At 38.2% G+C, this 19,325-nt stretch overlaps 1 protein-coding gene across 1 annotated transcript in view; it reads right to left on the bottom strand.

Annotated features, from left to right (window-relative positions):
- Positions 1–19,325, bottom strand: part of TRPC6 (transient receptor potential cation channel subfamily C member 6) — a 98,249-nt gene that overhangs the window by 23,976 nt on the left and 54,948 nt on the right. Inside the window, exons 2-4 of the mRNA XM_086739600.1 lie at positions 13,284–14,058; positions 5,995–6,180; positions 3,699–3,863 (exon numbers count right to left, since the gene is read on the bottom strand). Coding sequence (XP_086595726.1) covers positions 3,699–3,863; positions 5,995–6,180; positions 13,284–14,058 — 1,126 coding nt within the window. The remainder of the gene's footprint in view (positions 1–3,698; positions 3,864–5,994; positions 6,181–13,283; positions 14,059–19,325) is intronic.

The following is a 19,325-nucleotide window of genomic DNA, read 5'->3' as shown; positions in this document are numbered from 1 at the left end:
CATTAAGAAAAATAAACAAATGCAAAAAGAAGATACTCTTAAAGGAACACTGTCAAGGTCAGCAGGCACACAATTTGATCTTCTTTCTCCTTTACACTATTGTGCAAGCCCATGCCATTCATTAGATTTCCCAGTCAATAAAATCAAATTATCTTTTTTTTTTTTAAAAAAAAATATTCCCTCAGGCTCACGACATGATCTTCAACAACCAATTATTTTGCCTGAACTACAAAGAGAACAGGTATTTGTCATGGGGAAAGATTTTATTTCAAGCTACGAAGGAACAGTTGTAAACAACACAAAATAAAGCAGAGTTGGAAAATGACGAAGTACCTTGACAGTGTCCTTTTAAATGCATTATGCTTGTGTTCACAAATGAAGACTGGTTAGGAGACAGATGCCAGAAAGAGACATAGCCAGAAAAGAAGAAAAAATGTTGAAGGAAGCAATGTTAATACACCCCTAGATTAAAAAAAAAAAAAGGAACAAAGAAAAGAATTAACTCCTAGCACCACTACCCCCCAAAATAGACAGACAAGTATGCTTTACATATCTATAGCAAAATGTCCCCAGAAGCAGGACTGACCACTGTTGAACTGATCAGACAAATGCTGGAAGCTATTGTGATAATGCCATAATAACAATGATACAACAAAATCTTGAAATGACACTTCTAAAATTCTGAATCTCTTTATGAAGAAGATACAGGTCAGAAAATAAGAATCAGGGAAAGAAAGAGCAACATGTAAAGACAAGGCATAATCTTGCAAGATGTTGAGATTTTTCTATAAGCCGGAGTCCCTCCTTAATACACTTTCACTGTGCACTTTGACGTAATAAACTCCCTCCCATTGTACAGACCAAAGACATGATCTTCTAAGTGTTCTGCACCTCTTCTTGTAATTTAAGGGGATTTGGTTTGGTTCTTTGTTCTGGTTTCTGATCCTCTGTGCTATGGTCTTAGGTTTGCTACAGAGTTTTGAAGAGTGTTTTACAGGTTGGTTTGGACTAGGACAGATACAGAATAGTTATACTGTGGATCCTTTGACACACACGGGGTCACCTGAAATCGCTGGGAACTGGAGTCAGTAATTCATGCTATTCCCTGCTTATGACTCTGCAGAAACAATCAGTAGTGTAACATTATGGAGTACGGCACTGATAAAGAAATTATAAAATAGGACTCCAGGTAGTACATCTATCACAAATGAAAAGAGACCTGATAACAAAAAAGAGATAACGCATACACTTTTTTAGGAAGAACAATTTCCCAGCTCCTTATATACTGGATATAATGTTCAATTTCTTTTCCTCTACCACAGTGCAAAAGAGGAATGCTATAACCCTCAGAATATGCTTCTAGAAAGCATGGAGGGACTTATCAAGTTACTGCTTTAGAAATGCCAACCACAGGTGGCTGGGAACAGTGAAAGAAGACTCAATTTCAAATTCAGATCCCTCATCTTGGCCAGGAAGGGGTTGACTGATTACTTATGAAATCATAAAGCTAAAAATCTAAATTCTGAATTCTAAATTCTGAACAGCACAGACACTAGAGATTCTTGGAGATAACTGAAAATAGTTTTTACTCTTTCAAAATGTCATGCAATAAACTAGTATTCTAGAATTTTTGAGTTAATTATGTCAGCAGTTACACTGAACTACCAATTAGAAGTGCAGAGTAAACAGTTCACAAAACTTTGAAATGCCTCCATAAGGATTTCTGGCTGAAACTCAAATAAGAGGCAATCTTAATTCCTTTCAGCATAGAATCATGGAATAGTTTTGATTGGTTTCCAGGAATGGGGCATCTACCACTTCTCTGGGCATCTGACCCTAGTGAATTCCTGCCAAATCAACAGGACTCTGTCCATGTATTTCTATTAAATTTCTTCCAGATCAGAAACTCTCAATTCAGTATCTGTGGTCCAGGCTCAAAATAGCTTTTTCCTAAAGAGGAAACTTGTCAGCTATACAGGTAAGTAACTAAGATGTTGCAAATGTCATAAAGACATTTTTGCCTTGGAATGAGAATACAAAGAAATGTGTCAGAATAATTCCACTGCAAGCTGTTATTTTTACCACAGATAGTGTTGGTATTTTCTCTCTCTTCCATCGCTGTGCCCTATAGTGCCAAACCTAGAAAAAGAATGGGCACTTTATCTCGGTAGGAGAATTGATTTATAAAATTCCATCAATTCATACATAGAATGGACTCTGTTGAAACAGATCATGTCCTGTGTTGGAGCCATCCTATCCTGAAGTGAAATAGTGAACATTTTTGTCTTCAAAAAACAGAAGAATCAAATTTTGAAGCATGAGTGAAGCACAAAATAAGAAATGGCAACTGGTGAAAAAGGTGGATTAGATTTTACACTTGCGGAATACAATGAAACAAAAAGGCATTCAACACATAAAACACACAATGAGACGATTAAATAGCAACAGAGGAAGTGAAACCTTAAAGGATGTTGACTTGACTTTAAAAAGCTACTCTGAAATAGCTTTTTCAGAATGTACAATGGTTCAAAATTACTTTAACATCCAATAAATCACTGAAAAAGGAAAATGACAGATAGACAAGTCAGTGTTATAGTTGAAAACCAATTACTGAAGTATGTTGAATCTCAAGGCATGTTTTAAGACAAAAGTATTCATAAAAACCCTAGTCCTATACAGAAAAGTTAAAATGATATAACTGATTTTTATTGTCCAATCTGAAAGAAATGAAAAATATGGCAAAAGAAAAAGCCCACCTTTCTCCTCTCAGAGAACAATAAAAAAATCCTCCACAAAGACCTCAGTCCTCTCTTTCAACCTGCCTCTTCCCCTGGAGCCATTGTATGCGCATCAAATTTGACCTGCTAAAATCATGGACGTTATACTGTAACCTGTCGAATAATCCTTATAGGACCCCATTTGTTCCCTCTAACTTACTCTCAAGGGAGATTTTCCTTCGGTGTCTATTTAAAATGGATAGCAACCAACTAAAACCAAGATTCAACACAAAGTGCAGAGAGGTCAGGGCTTGTAATCCATCTTCAGTGGAAAGGCTTTCCATAGTATACGCCACTCAGAACAGATACAGTGGTAGCATCCAAATCCAAACATTGTATTACAAATGGATGCAAACAAGGCTGTGTGACTGCTCTAAAAACCCCATGAAATATGAGTATTAGCACTGTCTTGACAAGCCAACACAGGTCACTTTGATTTCTAGAAAACAGATGATGATTATTTATTTTTTGGTATTTGTGTTTCAGTGACTTTTATTTATTAATTTTTAATAATCAAAAATAAAATTGCCTTTGAGGTAAGTGGAATCTACCTGCAGCTTGAACTCAGTCTAGCTCTGAATCAATGGGAAACGAGAATCTTCTGCATCTGCCTAACTAAGGCAACAGCTAAATGAAGAATAGTTTGATAATTTCTACAAGGCAACTCTTGCTTAACCACTGTAATTTAATTTAATATACATTGCATTTAACACAAAACAATTACCTATCTTAATTACAATAATCAGAACATGCAATTCGGTAGCCATTCCATTCTAATTCAGCTTTAAAATAACATATTTCTGAAGTATTATTTAATCACGTCAGTAATTGATACTCATGCTTCATCTTTGCCTGACAGGAATCTACATAGCGATGACACAGGAGTTAATAGAAGGCTGTTACAAGATTTCAGAGACTGACCTTACTGCAAGGAGCAATCCAGTAAGCCATGGAGAGGAATGGCAGTCCCACTGCAACAGCAAGAACAACCAGAAACTTGACTGCCATGGTCTGCTGCCGTAAACCCGACAAATTCTCATACCAGATCGAAAGAAGTTGCTGCTGGCAGTTTGGATGTGCTACAAACTGTAACAAAGAAAAAGAACACAATAAAATAATATTGCTATCAGAGTATCTTTTATTAAAATAACAGCTGTATGAAGCGTACTAAGAATGTGGGAATAGTAACAACTCAGCTTATATTCAAAGGAGCATTAACAAGCGTGTAAGAAAAAGTTTTTTGATGAGCATAATCTCCCAGCATGCAGGCATGTTGCTATCAGCAACAGTAAATCCTTTAATTAAAAAAATTGTTTTAAATTGGCAATGTGTTTCATCACAAACTATTATTTCCCATCTAAGGGTAATTAAACATAAACTTTATCTGGTCAAACTCTATTTGTTTCTGAGATTTATAATTTTCATGTTACTATCTCAGAAATTCCAAAACTTGAAGTCTTTCTGTTCTGTAAAGAATGCTATATAGTCTTTAGTCATGAAAGAAAGAATATGCCATATTTTCACATGCTAACGTGGAAAATATATATTTTTTTTTCAGCTAGCATAAGAAAACAGCTGTCACTTTTACAAGAAATCAGCTAAGGACTATTTATAACTTGGTCTGGAATCTTCTGGACTAACTGCAAAACTGAGAAGTTTGGTCTATAACCTTCTTTTCTGTCAGAACCTCTGGAGAGTATAAGAAGCATCTTACAAAGGCAGATATCAATAAATAGTGGATTCTTGTGCACCATAATTTTTTAAGTCTAAACCTGGAAATACAATTAAAAAGTAGCCTTATCTAGTACTTTTTTTTTCTAGACTAGTTCTCTATATTTAAAGGATGACTGGCTGAAGGTGCAAGAAATGTCTTTATTCAGGCAAGAGAAAGTGTTGAAAGAAAGTTCACGTTCAAGGAAGGATTAAGACTCAGATACTATGAAGGACAAAATCACTGTGATATCTTCCCTTCAAAATTTGTTTCAGCTCTCTTTAGTGACCGTAGCTTGCCAAGTGTTTTGCAGGTTGCTGTTCATATGCTGGTAGGTGCTTTTCAGTTAAAACAGTTTTCCTCTTTTCTTCTCTTCAGGAACACATAAATACTCCTCACATACAAATGTTTAAGGTTCACCCCAGAGAAATTAACTTTATTTTTGCAAAAAATCTGCAGCTCTTCCCTGATAAATTACATCTGTACGTTCAGTCCAGACTGGATTTTTAAGAATCTTGATGGCCTTTCTATTTTTTTTTTAATTAAAATTAGATATTTATTTTCACAGTGTTGACCTGATCCATTCCATTACATAGGAACCGTTTTATCAAAGGTTGCGCTGCTCTGTCAGGAGATAGCTCTACTTTAGGGTAATCTGCTTTCAAAGTGTATCCCTGAGCTGTATCCTCTTGATCTTCAGTTGTACAAACTTCATTGCACAAACCACTTCTCCCTGGTTCATATATGTCACCTGGAACTTTATAACCTATATTATCCAAGAGAAGTTTTCTGGGTAATTCAAGGGTCTTGCTGCAGCTACTAATTCAGCTGGTTCCACTGAATACTCTTCATGTGCAGACTAGAGTATTATATGGACAGTAGAAATGGAAGTAAGACACAGAAGGGGTGATAACTCCTGTATCCAACACTGCCTGTAGCCTGCTGTTCTTCAGAAGTGAGAATCACAGTACTGGTACTTCTAGATTGTGTCTCTGATCATCTATACAGACAAATATATGTTTTGTATGAGACACTCAATTTCACTAAGTTTTCTCAACTTTCTGCATAAGAGATAACAGCTTGACAAAACTGTGTATCAATATTTGTTACCATGCAGTGCACAGGACTGCTGTGCTATCCTCTTTTTATCCAATCTTATACCTTTTCAGGCTGCAGAAGTAGCACAAATTTCTTCCATCTTTTTTTTTTTTAAACAGATTAAAACTAAAACCATGTAAATATCTATAAATTTTGCACATAGCTACACATTTTTTAGAGTCATTTGCTCTCACACTCACTGTGACCAGTATCCATCCTGAATATCTGCTTCTTGTTTATACTGCCAGCTATTTGGGCTAAAGATTCTTCTGTTTGTAAAATACACTGTGCAGAAGGGCTCAAATGTTCATTTAAGTGTCAGAGGCTACCAAAACATAAACATTTTTAAATAGCACTATTTAATACCACCATCATGACATGTCTGTTTTGATCAACATAATTGCTTACTTTTTTAACTTCATACTTAATGGCAAGTTTTAAGCGGCTAAGGCTGGGGCGACCATGTTCTCCATTATTATGGCTCATCTCTACATCACCATTCAAAATAGCTTCCACTTCTTCTGTATTTCTGCACAAATCAAGCAGTCCGACTACAAAATCCTTGCATTGCATAGACAATTTCTTGTAATCATTCTAGAAAAGAAGAAAGAAGATTATTTGCTGTTTAGGTCTAACATGAGAGAAATAGTTCTACATCCCAGCTACATATCTGTGAGCATCAACAGTTTGCATCTTGTTATGTTTTTTTTCTGGCAGATTAACAGCACTTTGTTATCAGGCATCTGCTTCCCCTGAATGTTCAAAGAGTAGGATTCGTCTCGCCTTGGTTACCTTGGACAACAACATTATCAATTTTTACACCTGAGTTACTTCTCTAGTCTTGCTTTAGAGTCAATTGAAAGTAAAAAAAATCACTTTCAGAAATATTGTATGGCATTTTAATGACTATTTCAAGTTGAGATGAATAGCACAGGGAAAATTTTTCTATCCACTGACTGTCACAGAAGTCTACATAAGTAGCTCAGATGTAGAAAGTTACACTGTAGAGATCTCAGTTGGACAAGATGAGTACCCTACAAAGAACACATCTAAACAACTTCCCAACTTCTTGAGAATTAAGTAAACTATTGAATTTTCTTAGGCTTTGAATTAGTTGTGTAAATCTTATCTTCCTCATTTTTCAACATCTCTTTCAGCTTGCAAACACAAGATTTAATTGCTATTTTCCAGCAACAGTGTCAGCAGTGCCACTCTAGCTCAAATATCTCATGAGAGGCTTCGCTATGTGAGCCAAAATGTTGCTTTACAAATGCAGGTTCAGTCGCTTATTGCTTTAACTACCAAATATTCTTCCTAGTTTTCCAAAAGGCATAAGTTAAAACAGAAAAAGATGTTTCGCTCATTGTGACGCGCAGGTTGTTAACCACTCCTTACCTGCAGCTGTGTTTGGGTCATATAAGATGAATACAGCTAGACAGATAGGAAGTTAGATGGATATAGATATAGATGTATATCGAAAGCTAAAAAATGTGCACAGATATATTGCCCCTGCCCTAGATCTCAAAAGAGATTTACTCATACATGTGTCAACAACTTCTGATATTTTTGTGATCTCTGCTTACTTTAATGTCTTAAAAAGAAGAAACTACTGTAGAATTTTCCCCAAACACAAGAATAAAAAAAATCCCAACCACACCACATCATACAGGACTGCTCATGTAGTCTCTATTTCATGTCCAAAGTCACTTTCTATGGACGCTTTCATTTCCCTCTCTTCTGGTCTGCTCGTCATAGCACTCCTCTTTCTCCCACTCTTAGCCTCTGTTTAGTCACTTCTTTTTAATTACTTCCTTCATACCAATTGCCATCTACTGCACACCTTGGAAGAGAAACTGTTATTTTGTGTATATAGAATACCTGAATTTATTTGCCAAGGGTGTACTTCATGCATGGTTGTGCTTTATTACCCACAATACCACAATAAGTTTATACTTGTATATATTAAAGGATTGCATCGAAGCTTTACATTTCACTTTACTTAGATAGACGCAAACATTGATAGGCAAATAGTTATAGACACTATAGTAGGTCTACATGAAATCACTAGTGATTTATTTTTTTAATAATGTAATGTAAGCAAGATAGCTTAGTTCTGTCATAAAAAAAGAAAGGAACGTTAATGTAATTTCTCTACAAAGACAACAGAAGCTAAATACTAAAACTAATCACTTCATGAGATGCTATATTTTATTATTGTATTATTTATTTTCCCTCTCTTCAGAAGAGAACAACAGAGATTAACCAAAATCTTGACTTTTTGGCACTACAGAAAGACATTTTTGAGAGTAATATATCACCTTCCATTTGGCTTTCATTTTTGTAGCAGCAGCTAAGACAAGGCTCAGTATTCAATCATTTTAATACACTAATGTTGTCTTCAAAATGAAAGGAAAAGTAGCCTTTTCAGATTCACAGAAAAAAGAAAAACATATGCACCCTTGTATGATTAGGTACCATGAACCGTTCCGAACTGACACCTGACCCTTGAACATCAAATTAAAAAAGGAATACTTTTCAATGAATTTAGGAACAAAATAATTTGGCCTTCATAAATGACTACTACAAAATATTGTCACATATTTGTAGTATGTAATTGGTATGTTTGTATTTTCTGGTAGGGGATAGCTATATGCACACATACTGACACACACACTTCATGAGTATTTTCCAGCTCTGGTGACTGAGATACAACATGGATTTTCAAAACAGTGTGTGAGGAGATCATTACTCCACGTTGGAATCCAATGCCTCTGGGTAGTCACAAACCAAAAATCATGTATGATAACTTGTTCTAATGAAGAATATGATTTTTTTTCTGAGTGTAGTCCTATTTACCAAAATGAATACTGAATGGGCACTTTTAAAAATAGCCAGATACCTCCATTCACACTTTGCAGAATCATCCCTTCTGAATTTAGGTTTGTACATGGTATTAGCACCCAGTAAATTAATCCATAAACTCCATCAGTTTATTTTCTCATTTGCAAAGGCAATAAAACAGCTTCCCCTCCTGTGAAATACTGCCACAGCTGTCACCAGTGGTGGCAGCTGATCTGAAACATACCCTGTAGTCAGGTTACCACAACAAACAAGCTTTGGGGAATTGAGCAGTGACCAGCATCACTGCTCCTGCCCCAGCCGCAGGACAGGATGGCTGTGGCACAGCAGAGTCAGCTGAAGGCAACGCACATCCCTGCTCCAGTTCACCATTTGATACCTTGAGACATACGCACTTATGAAGAATTTTTCCTCTTTGGGAAGGTTATGGAGGAGAGATGGGATGGCAATGTCTTAAACTGCTATGGGAAGATTTGTCAGGGTCTGAACAAAGGCCAGGTAGCTCTAGTTGGGGAACTTCATTTCTAAGAAATAAGTGCATTAACTTGCAGAGACTACTGCCGCATTTTGCCCCTTGTCTCCTTGGTCCACTTAAATGTGTAGCAACAGTAAAAATGATCAATGTGCTCTCCTCGCTGTCTCTGTGTCTCTGTCACACGTGCAGAGGAACTTCCCCCTCCCCCTGAGTGCAGGCTGACACTGAACCCCAGAGATGAGATGAAGCACTGCTCCAGACCATGTCCTGGCCCTGCTTAGTGAACTGCTGAGGCCAAGACCAGAAACACGGGTACTGCTACACGAGGATTTAGGATTTCAAAGTGCCTTGTGAATGTAAGTGGGGCCTAAATGTTGGATTTAGGCATCTTATTAGTAGGTAGAAAAACGCATTATTCCCCTTATAGAGGTGGTCACTCCTTCGGTGCCTCAGTTCTTCTTCTCTGTGTTAACTCTTCCCTAAGAGAGCTGACAATACCCAGAATGAAGACTGGGACCTGATTTCTGTAATGGGGCTATATAAATGAAAACAAACAGAAAATCTGACGTTGAGATGATAAATCGAATTTTGCTTCTCAGCAGAAATGCAAACACAGATGACCTTATTAGGGGTATTAATTTACAGCAAACAGTAACCTATCTATGTTTATTTTAAAAATACATTTTTCCACTCCATCACATTAAACAATAAAACAGTCAGTTGCCATTATAGCTGCAGAGGACTTTGTACTAAATGCAAATCTTAACTATTTCAAACAGCACTGGGCCACAGCTGTCCCTCTCAAAACTCCAGGCCACATCTCTGCAGGACAGCATTTGTCAGATATCACCTACTTCCTTACGGACACAGTAGAGATATTAGCTCTAGGGTGGGCAAACAATTTAGATAACAGAAAATACAAACACAATCCCTCAAAATAAAAATATTCTATATAGTACCAAACCTTCTAAAGCTATACACTCAGTCAAGTCATAAAAAGATAAAAGTAAATGGCATCCAGAAAATCCAGAAGATCTGAGAATTACTCAGGAAGCCTGAATTAGCTGTTTACTTGGTACAGAAATACTCCTACACTGTGCTTGACACATCTGTCCAGCTAGTCTTCCTTGAGAAGACCTCTTCTACTTTCTTCTGGTTCTACTCCTAACAAAGAATTATCCTCCAAAACACTTGTAAAAACAATACCTGCAACCAAATGCAAGAGGCATGTAATGCTAGATAACATCACTACAGAGGTCTGAAGCAAATAAAGTAGCTTATTCCAGAGAATAGTTGTTTCCACTGATGATGGCATTTCCTGTTTTGCACGAATCAAGGTTTCATGATCAGTGTTACCTCTGACCTTAACTGATGGTGTAAGATAGGAGAGAAAAGTAATTTATAAGATAGTCACAAAGCAACCACCCTCACAGTTCAGCATCAAGCCTTTCTGTTGCCTCTGAGGAAGACCTGGGAATCGCCTGCACCACTGGTTGTTGTAGACACCCAGTAGGAAGCTCCCCTGCAACAATACCCCATCAGCACTGCAGAACAGGTGACTTAAAACAGTGTGTTACCAGAAAGTCCAATTTTCATTTAGGCAAGGCTTTAAATACTTTAGACGGCTCAGGCAAACCCCAGATGGAGCAAAAGATTTGCCATGTTTAGGTAATCTATGCATTAAAAATATACTTGTTTTGATTACCCACATTTTTATGAAAACCACATTTTCATGCAGGGACTACACAATCTGGATAATTGTAGCAAATTCCTGAAATAAAGTAAAGGCAACAGTTTTTAGATAAAGTGTTGCAAGCAGAGATATGAGCTTGCAGGAGCACAAACAAGCCCAGACTCAGTAAATACAACAGCATCCATGTCCTGCGGCCTGTTCACACAACCTTTGTACTGCCTGCACTGAACCTAAGCCAGGTATTTCTCAGTCAAGCCCTCAGCCTGTCTAGGTATTGTAAACGTTATTTATCACTTATCAATAGTGTAAATGTTAATTCTTGTCAATGCACATATAAATGTACTTCCTTGTCTTTAATATTTATCCAGAATCACCACATGATTTTAGTACCTACAAAAATGTCCCCAAAGACCTTATGTTGCCTGCCACCTGCTCCTGGTGAAACTTTAAATTGAGAGTTAAATTTCCATGTTGCCTTGTGCTCCTACTCCTCATTGTTCCTATTCACCTTCACTCTACTCTAAAGAGCATGCGTGTCCCCAGCAGAGTGTGGGTGACTAACACTCAGCAATACGGAGCTGCTCCGTCTCTTGTCTAGTCTCCTGCTTCTGCTGAAGGACAGTACCTCAAATTCTCTGTTGCAATTCTTTATACAACACTACTCTAGAAGTAGAGCTTTAATTTTAGAGAAGGCAACTGAGGCAAAAGAAGAAGTAAAAAACCAGAAGTCACTCAGGGATGAGCCAGGTCACTTTGAGGAAGGACCTCCTCATGGCACTTCAGGACAGGCTGCAGAAGCATGCTTTCTGAACCAGCCCACCTTTTCTCATCCATGTGCTCCATTCCCTGCCCTGGTGGCACCAGGGACAAACACTGCGTTCCCAGTTCATCTCACCAGTTGCGTACTGCAGCACACATTTCAAGGACACTTCCTGCTGACAGTTCCAGATGTTGATTTTATTTATCTTTATAATAATCTTCACTTGTGTCACCTCAACTGTGGTAAACAGAGCTATACAGTCCCTGCAAATCAGACGTGCTATTTATCTCAACATAGCTGTGAACTTAACTGGCTGCATTGACGGTCTATGAAAAATGTTTTTCTGTTCTGTTCTAAATTTACTCCCCTTTAAGTTAATCAAGTCCTTTTGTTCACATCTTCAGCAGCTGCTAAAGAGAAAGAACCAAGAGTATGTGGTTTAAATACTCTTCTCTGTACTGTACATGAAAGCACTGACGAAATCTCAGTCCACTGAGGTCCTAAGAATTTCTGCCAGGGACTTCATGGCACAGACTTTCATCTACTGAAATGTAGATGAAATTATCTTCACAGCATTTCATTTTATTGACATAAAATAAAAATTATCCTCTGCTCCTATTCCAGCTGTTTAGCAGCTCTTTTTAAGATCCCCTTGCATACTCCTCCTCCTTCTTTACCCTCTCCAAGAAATATTTCAGCTACTTACAACATATTAGTGCCATAAAAATACACCTATGAGCACGAGTCAGGAGCAATTAATTCAGAATTGCAGTATTTCAGCTCAGGTTGGCTGAGCAGAGATGTGTTCATGGCCTTTTGTGCCACTGCTAAGAAGATGAACATTAAATATTGATCACTGCAACATCAAACTCTTCCTAACACAATGCTGGAAATTATTCTCTTACTACTTTGGAGGAGGTTTGATCTCCTGCTAGTGAAGTCTACATACCTTGTTCTGTCACAGCAGTATCATACACTAGCATCTGCTTTCAACAGGGTCCCGTAAGGTAAACCCAGTACAAGTGATTTTAGCTAACCTAAGTCATAATTAACACTGCCTATGTTTGCACAAGGCCTGACTTTGCATTTAGTGAGAGCAAAGAGCATATGTTTGTACTGTCTTAACACAAATAAACTGTGGTAAATATTTTTGTAGGCTGTGCACCATTGTATCTACATAATAAAAAAAAAAAAACAAACCCAAAGAACACTCTTGCTTCAAGGATCTAATGGGCCTTGAATCCCTAGGTCTCAACTATTTTTTTTTTCCAAAACCATGCATCTGTGAAACATTAAAAATTCTAAATAACACTGAAAAAGTCCTTAAGTTCACAGAGCTCACATATAACTAAGTACAAATAAGTAAAAAAGAGGAACAGGTAAGTAGAAATACCAGAGGAAAGCAGCACATTAAAAAAAGGAAAAGGAGGACATTGTTTACAGTCTTTTTTTTTTGTCAACAAATACAAAACATTGTGAGAAATTGTGAGAAAGCTTTCAGTCCAACAACAAGAAAATAATGAGAATGAACGAGAGTTTACCAGAATCATGCAATTTGTCTTACATAAGTGACCAAACTGTACCACTTTAGTCTCCTCTTTGCCTTGTCCTGAGACCCAAGCTTCACCCATGGGTTTGAAGGGCCTCCTTTACAATCCTGCCTGATAGGAGGTGGAAAATTAGTCCGCTGGCACATTCTGCATAAGCAACATGAGTTACAACCAGCACAGAGAAGTAAGGCATTAACAAAGATTTAAAACTTCCATTCATTAAACAATATATGTTTTCCTACATTATTCTGCTGATTTATGAAGATGATGCTGATGTCTTACTGCTCAGGGAATGGGAGAAAGACCTTTGACTGAACTTTGTAAGTCTATGTCTGTCAGAATCAGTATCCTTCTACTCACCTTAAATTCTTTTTCAATGTTGGCAAGCACAGCCAGCTCATTGCTGAGCTCTAAGGCAGTCATTACAGGGTCTTCACTAGACAAAGATAGATAAGCAGGGCTGGCCAGACCTTTATAGGCGTTGATTCTGGACCTAGAATGACTGAAAGAGTCATGTTTTTGTTTCTGATTGCATTCACTGCACTTGCAGAAATAGTCATGCGGCCTATCGATCCGAGCTCCTTTTCTCAGCAGAGTGTGGACAATCTCATACTCATGGCAGTGAGCAGCAAGAATGATGGGTGTAACATCATGGGAAAACCGTGTGCCATCTTCGTCATATGCATAGAAGTCATCATGCTGGAGCTCCGACTGGCTAGGACTCAGTGCAAGCCTCTTGCCTTCGGCAAATGCGGGATGGTTTAGGATGGCTTCCACTATCCGAACGTAACCTTTGCTAATAGCCAAAAGCAAGGCATCTCCAACCCGAGACAGGTTCTCCTTCTTCAGCAGAAGTTCTGTGATCTCCAGGTGCTCATTGGCAACCGCCAGCTGCAAGGCGTTCTGCCCCATATAGTCCACACAGTTCACATTGAGTGAGGGACATTCTTCCAGCATTTTGCGAATTACTGGAATATTTCCATATTCTGCTGCATCCAAAAAGCGCTCCTCCTCAAGAGAAAGACTTGTTGAACGATCATTAAACATATACGCTGGCCCTCGACTGGCCTGCCTCCTCCCCTTCTCCCGGAGAATGGTCTGTCGTCGTAGCGCTAGTCTATTCTCGTTGCCTCGGCTGTGTGGAAATAGAGAAATGATGAGTTTTGTTGCATGCAAGGCTACACTAATTTAACTAAAAATATTTATATAATTTATCTGCTGCATATTTTTAATGCAGCAGGGAGACCAGAAACCCTGATTTTGACACATTTTGTAACCGCTACACAGCCCTGGAATCAGTAGCCAGGTACATTTTATTTCAACAAGAAGAAAAAGCCCTCGTCAGTCATCATTTAAGACTACACTTTTTTCCCTGTTTAGTCCTCCACACAATTTTTAGTGAAGCTGGACTGTACTTCATGTTACATAGACAGAGTAACAGTTTTAAAGGTAAGGTTCTTTCTCAGGTTTACACAGAAACCCCTCTCTGTTTCTCCAGCACTCTTCTATCCAAACTTCTTATCATCATTTGGTATCCCAGACATCCCTCTGATACATACGGTCGCTTCACAAAAAAAAATTTAAAAAGTGCTTCCTATTTTAATCTAGGAAAAAAGAAAACATTATAATATTTTTACCTGCTAAGATTTCACTTTTGGTTACAAGAATATTTTCAACAGAAAACATTCAGCTAAGTTTGAGAATCACTGCAAGAGCAGAATTGCATTTTCTCCGGACGAATGTACTACTTTCTGACACCTTTGCTCGATCTAGCAGATATTCTGAAGGACGTCACTAAACAACCGATTATCAAAACAAAAGAACATCAGGTCTCAAGTTCATTGTTTAAATATATATTTTAAATGCAGAGATCACCTGGAGAGCAGCGATGACATGCAATGAGTGCCTCAGTCTAGAGACAGCTGACATCAACAGCACAAGGCAGGGGGAATAGCCCTCAACTGCTCAGCTGGTAGGAGTCCCAGCGACACCGCATGAGCCTAGATGTCCTTGAGTGGCCCTTCTGAAAGCCATCATCTCCTCAGGATGACATTCACCCAAAGCACTTTTACTTTGTCTACTTTGGTGCTAAAAGTCACAGCATGTAGTGAAGACAAGTCACGGCATTAAAGGAGTCAGCAGACAGGCTGGCTTCACTTGCTCTTATTATTCTTACCTCCATCACTACATCAGCAACTATCTAAATCACATTTTGGATCTGGTTTCTCCTCTTCGCTCTGCTGATGTTTTTCTGATAATCTATAATTGAATGCTCAATCATAAATTGAATCTGTACAAGATAAAAGCATATCAACTACACTGTATGACATCTGTTACTCCCCATCCCCTTTTCACTCTTACAGTTCATAACCTTGAGATCAGATTTATTCCTCCACTCCGTGGCTTGCCAAAATATTCTGCCAATTCTTGCTTCATGATAGCTCCAAAATGTTGTCTGTTCTTCTTCTTCTACTACTGAAACCCTCAGTCATTCCTCCTCTCTTATATTAATTATTAGTTACTTAATAATTACTTAATTATTAAAACATAAAGTGAACCATATCAAAGTTAAGTTTGATGAGGAATAATACAAAACATGCTACGTTCTCTTTAATAAGAAGAAAATCTAATTCATGACTCCATTATTTCAGTCAACTAAGATCCCAATCCTCAATAGAAATTCATTTGCAAATAATTTTCTCTCCTAGAATTACTCTGCTAAACTACAGAATACTCATAGCTTCATCTTTTTTCTTTTTGAATGGTAGCTTAATGATTCTTTACATACATATGCTCAAATACACTGCACTATTTTCAGTATTTCCCACAAAATAATAACCATGAGCAATATTTTATTCATTAAATACTTACTAATGAACATGAATTTAAGTATTTAAATGACACTGAAAAAAAAATTAGTCCTTTGTGACTCAAAACTTTATAAAAAGTAGCATTACAAGATTGACCATCCAGGAATGTGAAGGTGCACAAGGCCATGGGATCTGACGAGGTGCACTCGTAGGTCCTGAAAGTCTTGGCAGATAAAGTTGCCAAGCTGCTGGCCATCACATTTGAGAAGTCATGGCAGTCTACTGAGGTTCCTCCTGACTGGAAAAGAGGACCCTTTTTAAAAAGGGGAACAAGGGAGATGTGGGGAACTATAGGCCAGTCAGTCTCACCTCTGTGCCTGGCAAGGTCATGGAGCAGATTCTCTTCGAAACCATGCTAAGGCATGTGGCAAATAAGGAGGTGACTGGTGACAGTCAACACAGCTTCACTAAGGACAAACCATGCCTGACCAATTTGGTGGCCTTCTATGATGGTGTTACAGCACTGGCGGATAAGGGACGAGCAACTGACGTCATCTACCTGCACTTGTGCAAGGCATTTGACACTGTGCCGCACAACATCCTTCTCTCTAAACTGGAGAGACATGGGTTTGATGGACAGACCGCTCAGTGGATAAGGAATTGGCTGGATGGTTGCACTAAAAGAGTTGCAGTCAACGGCTCAATGTCCAAGTGGAGATTGGTGACAAGTGGTGTTCCTCAGGGGTTGGTATTGAGCCCAGCCCTGTTTAACATCTTTGTCAGTGACATGAACAGTGGGATAGAGTGCATCCTCAGCAAGTCCATCGATGACAGCAAGCTATGTGGTGCTGTCAACATGCTGGAGGGAACAGATGTCATCCAGAGGGACCTTGACAGGCTGGAGAGGTGGGCCCATGCCAACCTCATGAAGTTCAACCAGGCCAAGTTTAAGGTCCTGCACCTGGGTCATGGCAATCCCAGGCACAAACACAGTCTGGGTGGAGAATGAATTGACAGCAACCCTGAGAAGCACTTGGGGGTACTGATGGACAATAAGCTCAACATGAGCCAGCAATGTATGCTTGCAGCCCAGAAAGCCAACCACATCCTGGGCTGCATCAAAAGAAGAGTGGCCAGCAGACTGAGGGAGGGAATTCTGCCCCTCTCCTCCACCTGGAGTACTGCATCCAGGTCTGGAGCCCCCAGCATAAGAAGGACGTGGACCAGTTGGAGAGGGTCCAGAAGAGGGCCACGAAGAGGGCTGGAGCACCTCTCCTATGAGGCCAGGCTGCGAGAGTTTCGGCTGTTCACCTTGGAGAAGAGAAGGCTCTGGGGAGATCTTCCAGTACCTAAAGGGGGCTTATGAGAAAGATGGGTAGAAATACTTTAGCAGGGCCTGTTGTGATAGGATGAGGGGTAATGGCTTTAAATCAGGTAGATTCAGACCTGATATAAGGAAGACATTTTTTACACTGAGGGTGGTGGAACACTGGCACAGGTTGCCCAGAGAGGTGGCAGATGCCGCATCCCTGGAAACATTCAAGGCCAGGTTGGATGGGATTCTGAGCAACTTGATCTAGTCGGGGATGTCCCTGCTCCTTGCAGAGGGGTTGGGCCAGATGATCTTTAAAGGTCTCATCAAACCCAAAATATTCTATGATTTTGTCATTCTAAGAAATTATTTCTTCTAGATTATTTATATTTAACTTTTGTATAAATTTCCTTTTTGCCTATTGCCTTCTCAGTTCCAGAGATACAGTCCTCTGCAGCACTGGAAATGCCTCAACTTGCTAAAGTCTTAAATGTAAAAGGACAATTTTTTTGCAAGATAATCACACGTATGGAATGGAGAATATATCGAAATTGACAACTGTAACATCAATCAACATGCAGACAGTACTAATATAATGTTACAATGGCAAGTTTACAGCCTTAGTTCAAACTATGTCCTTTCACGATACGGAATAAAGTTAGATGTCAGCCTCTTCTACTCCTAAAGATGTCCAAGAAGGCTGTCTCAGTTACTGTGAGTTCAAAGCATATGAGAGAGCATGGCTTTAAGCTAATACCTTGTAAGTGAATATGCTATATGGCTGGTTGAATTTTTTCCATGCATATTGTTGAAAAGACAGTCTTTGGAGAGGTTTCATAGAAAACATGAAAACCGAAAGAATTAAAGATTCAATTCTTGTCCTGGTTTCAGCTAAACCACCACAATTCTTTAAATAAATATTAAAGAATTTAAGAATTAAAATGTTACTGGCATAAATGAAAATATTGGTGCCAAAACCTAAAATTCACTAAATAGAAGCCAGCCTTTTGTTATACCTACAAGTGTTTAACTGGAAATGCATGTGCTAAATTGAAACAGGGATGAAACGGTACCAAGGAGACATCACAGCAGAGAAAGCAGCCGCAAGACTCCCCAGTTTTGAAAGTCATACCTGAAAGGACTGAAATGTGGTTCTGAAAAGTTTCTTCAAGATGGAATATGAGAGAGTATTGGTAGGCTGAAAATTAGCTGTGAGACAGGAAAGAGAAGGGAGTTAAAGACAAGATGAGGGAGGGAAATGAGAAAGAAAATAATATAAGGGGGAAATTTTAAAATCTGCTGGATTTTAAGATTTATGCACTGAGTAACTCTTAAGGGATGACCATAGCAAGACTGCAAGGAGACAAGTTCCCTCACTTCCACAACAGGGTTGGTTCTCAAAAAATAAAGCACTTAAATACCCCAATGAAGTTAATCATAACGTCAAGGGGGACGACTGGACAATATGTTTCTAGAGTTTTATAGCTTCCTGGAAAGAAGATGCTCAGTGTAATAATAATAAAATTTTAAGAAAAAATGTTTAGTTGATTCTGACTTCAGTCGATTCTGAACTGATCAGAACTGATTTTCATTCACCATTGCCTCTGCATACGGAAATTGTGCAATGCTTGGGAAAAAAAAATATAGTGAAATGAACTAGAGCTTAAGTAAAAGTAAACAATACATAATGTAGTTAGGCATCTTGTACATGTATGCTTCTAGTAAATCTAATTAAACATGATTTGGCTTTAGAGCTTAATTGATAAAACTTAAAGTTCTCTACTGTAAAAAAACCAAATTTATTTAAAAAAGAATACAAAACCTTTGACTGTATTGCTTTTAAGACTTTCTACATACATGATGTCACAGGAGTTTCCTGAATTATGAATTGCTACTCCTTCTTAGGAGATATTTAGAAAAACTAGTATATCTGGGTTGGACAGTTGTCAGTAAGATGTATAAATGTTTTTTTAATTATTCTTTTCTTCCCCTGTACTTCTAATGAACGATCATACTGGTTTATTTATGCGTACTGCTTTGCACTTTTTTTTTCTGAGCTACACTTCCACAATTCATAGGATTTGTATTTATTATTAATAAAAAAGTTTGCTTTCAAAATGAATTTACACATAGAACCAAATATCGCCCTGCTGACATTTAAATATTTTGTGTCATTTGAAAGTAGAGGAAACATTTCTCTACTAACAATTTGGAAAAATTATTTATTACAACATATCAAATAATTAAACTAATTTTTATCTGTAATAGTTACATGTAGAC

The sequence above is a fragment of the Chlamydotis macqueenii genome, chromosome 1, assembly GCF_036417535.1.
Source record: "Chlamydotis macqueenii isolate bChlMac1 chromosome 1, bChlMac1.mat, whole genome shotgun sequence".
Lineage (NCBI taxonomy): Eukaryota > Metazoa > Chordata > Aves > Otidiformes > Otididae > Chlamydotis > Chlamydotis macqueenii.
Note: the sequence above shows the minus strand (reverse complement) of the source record. Positions and strands in the feature narration are given on the sequence as shown.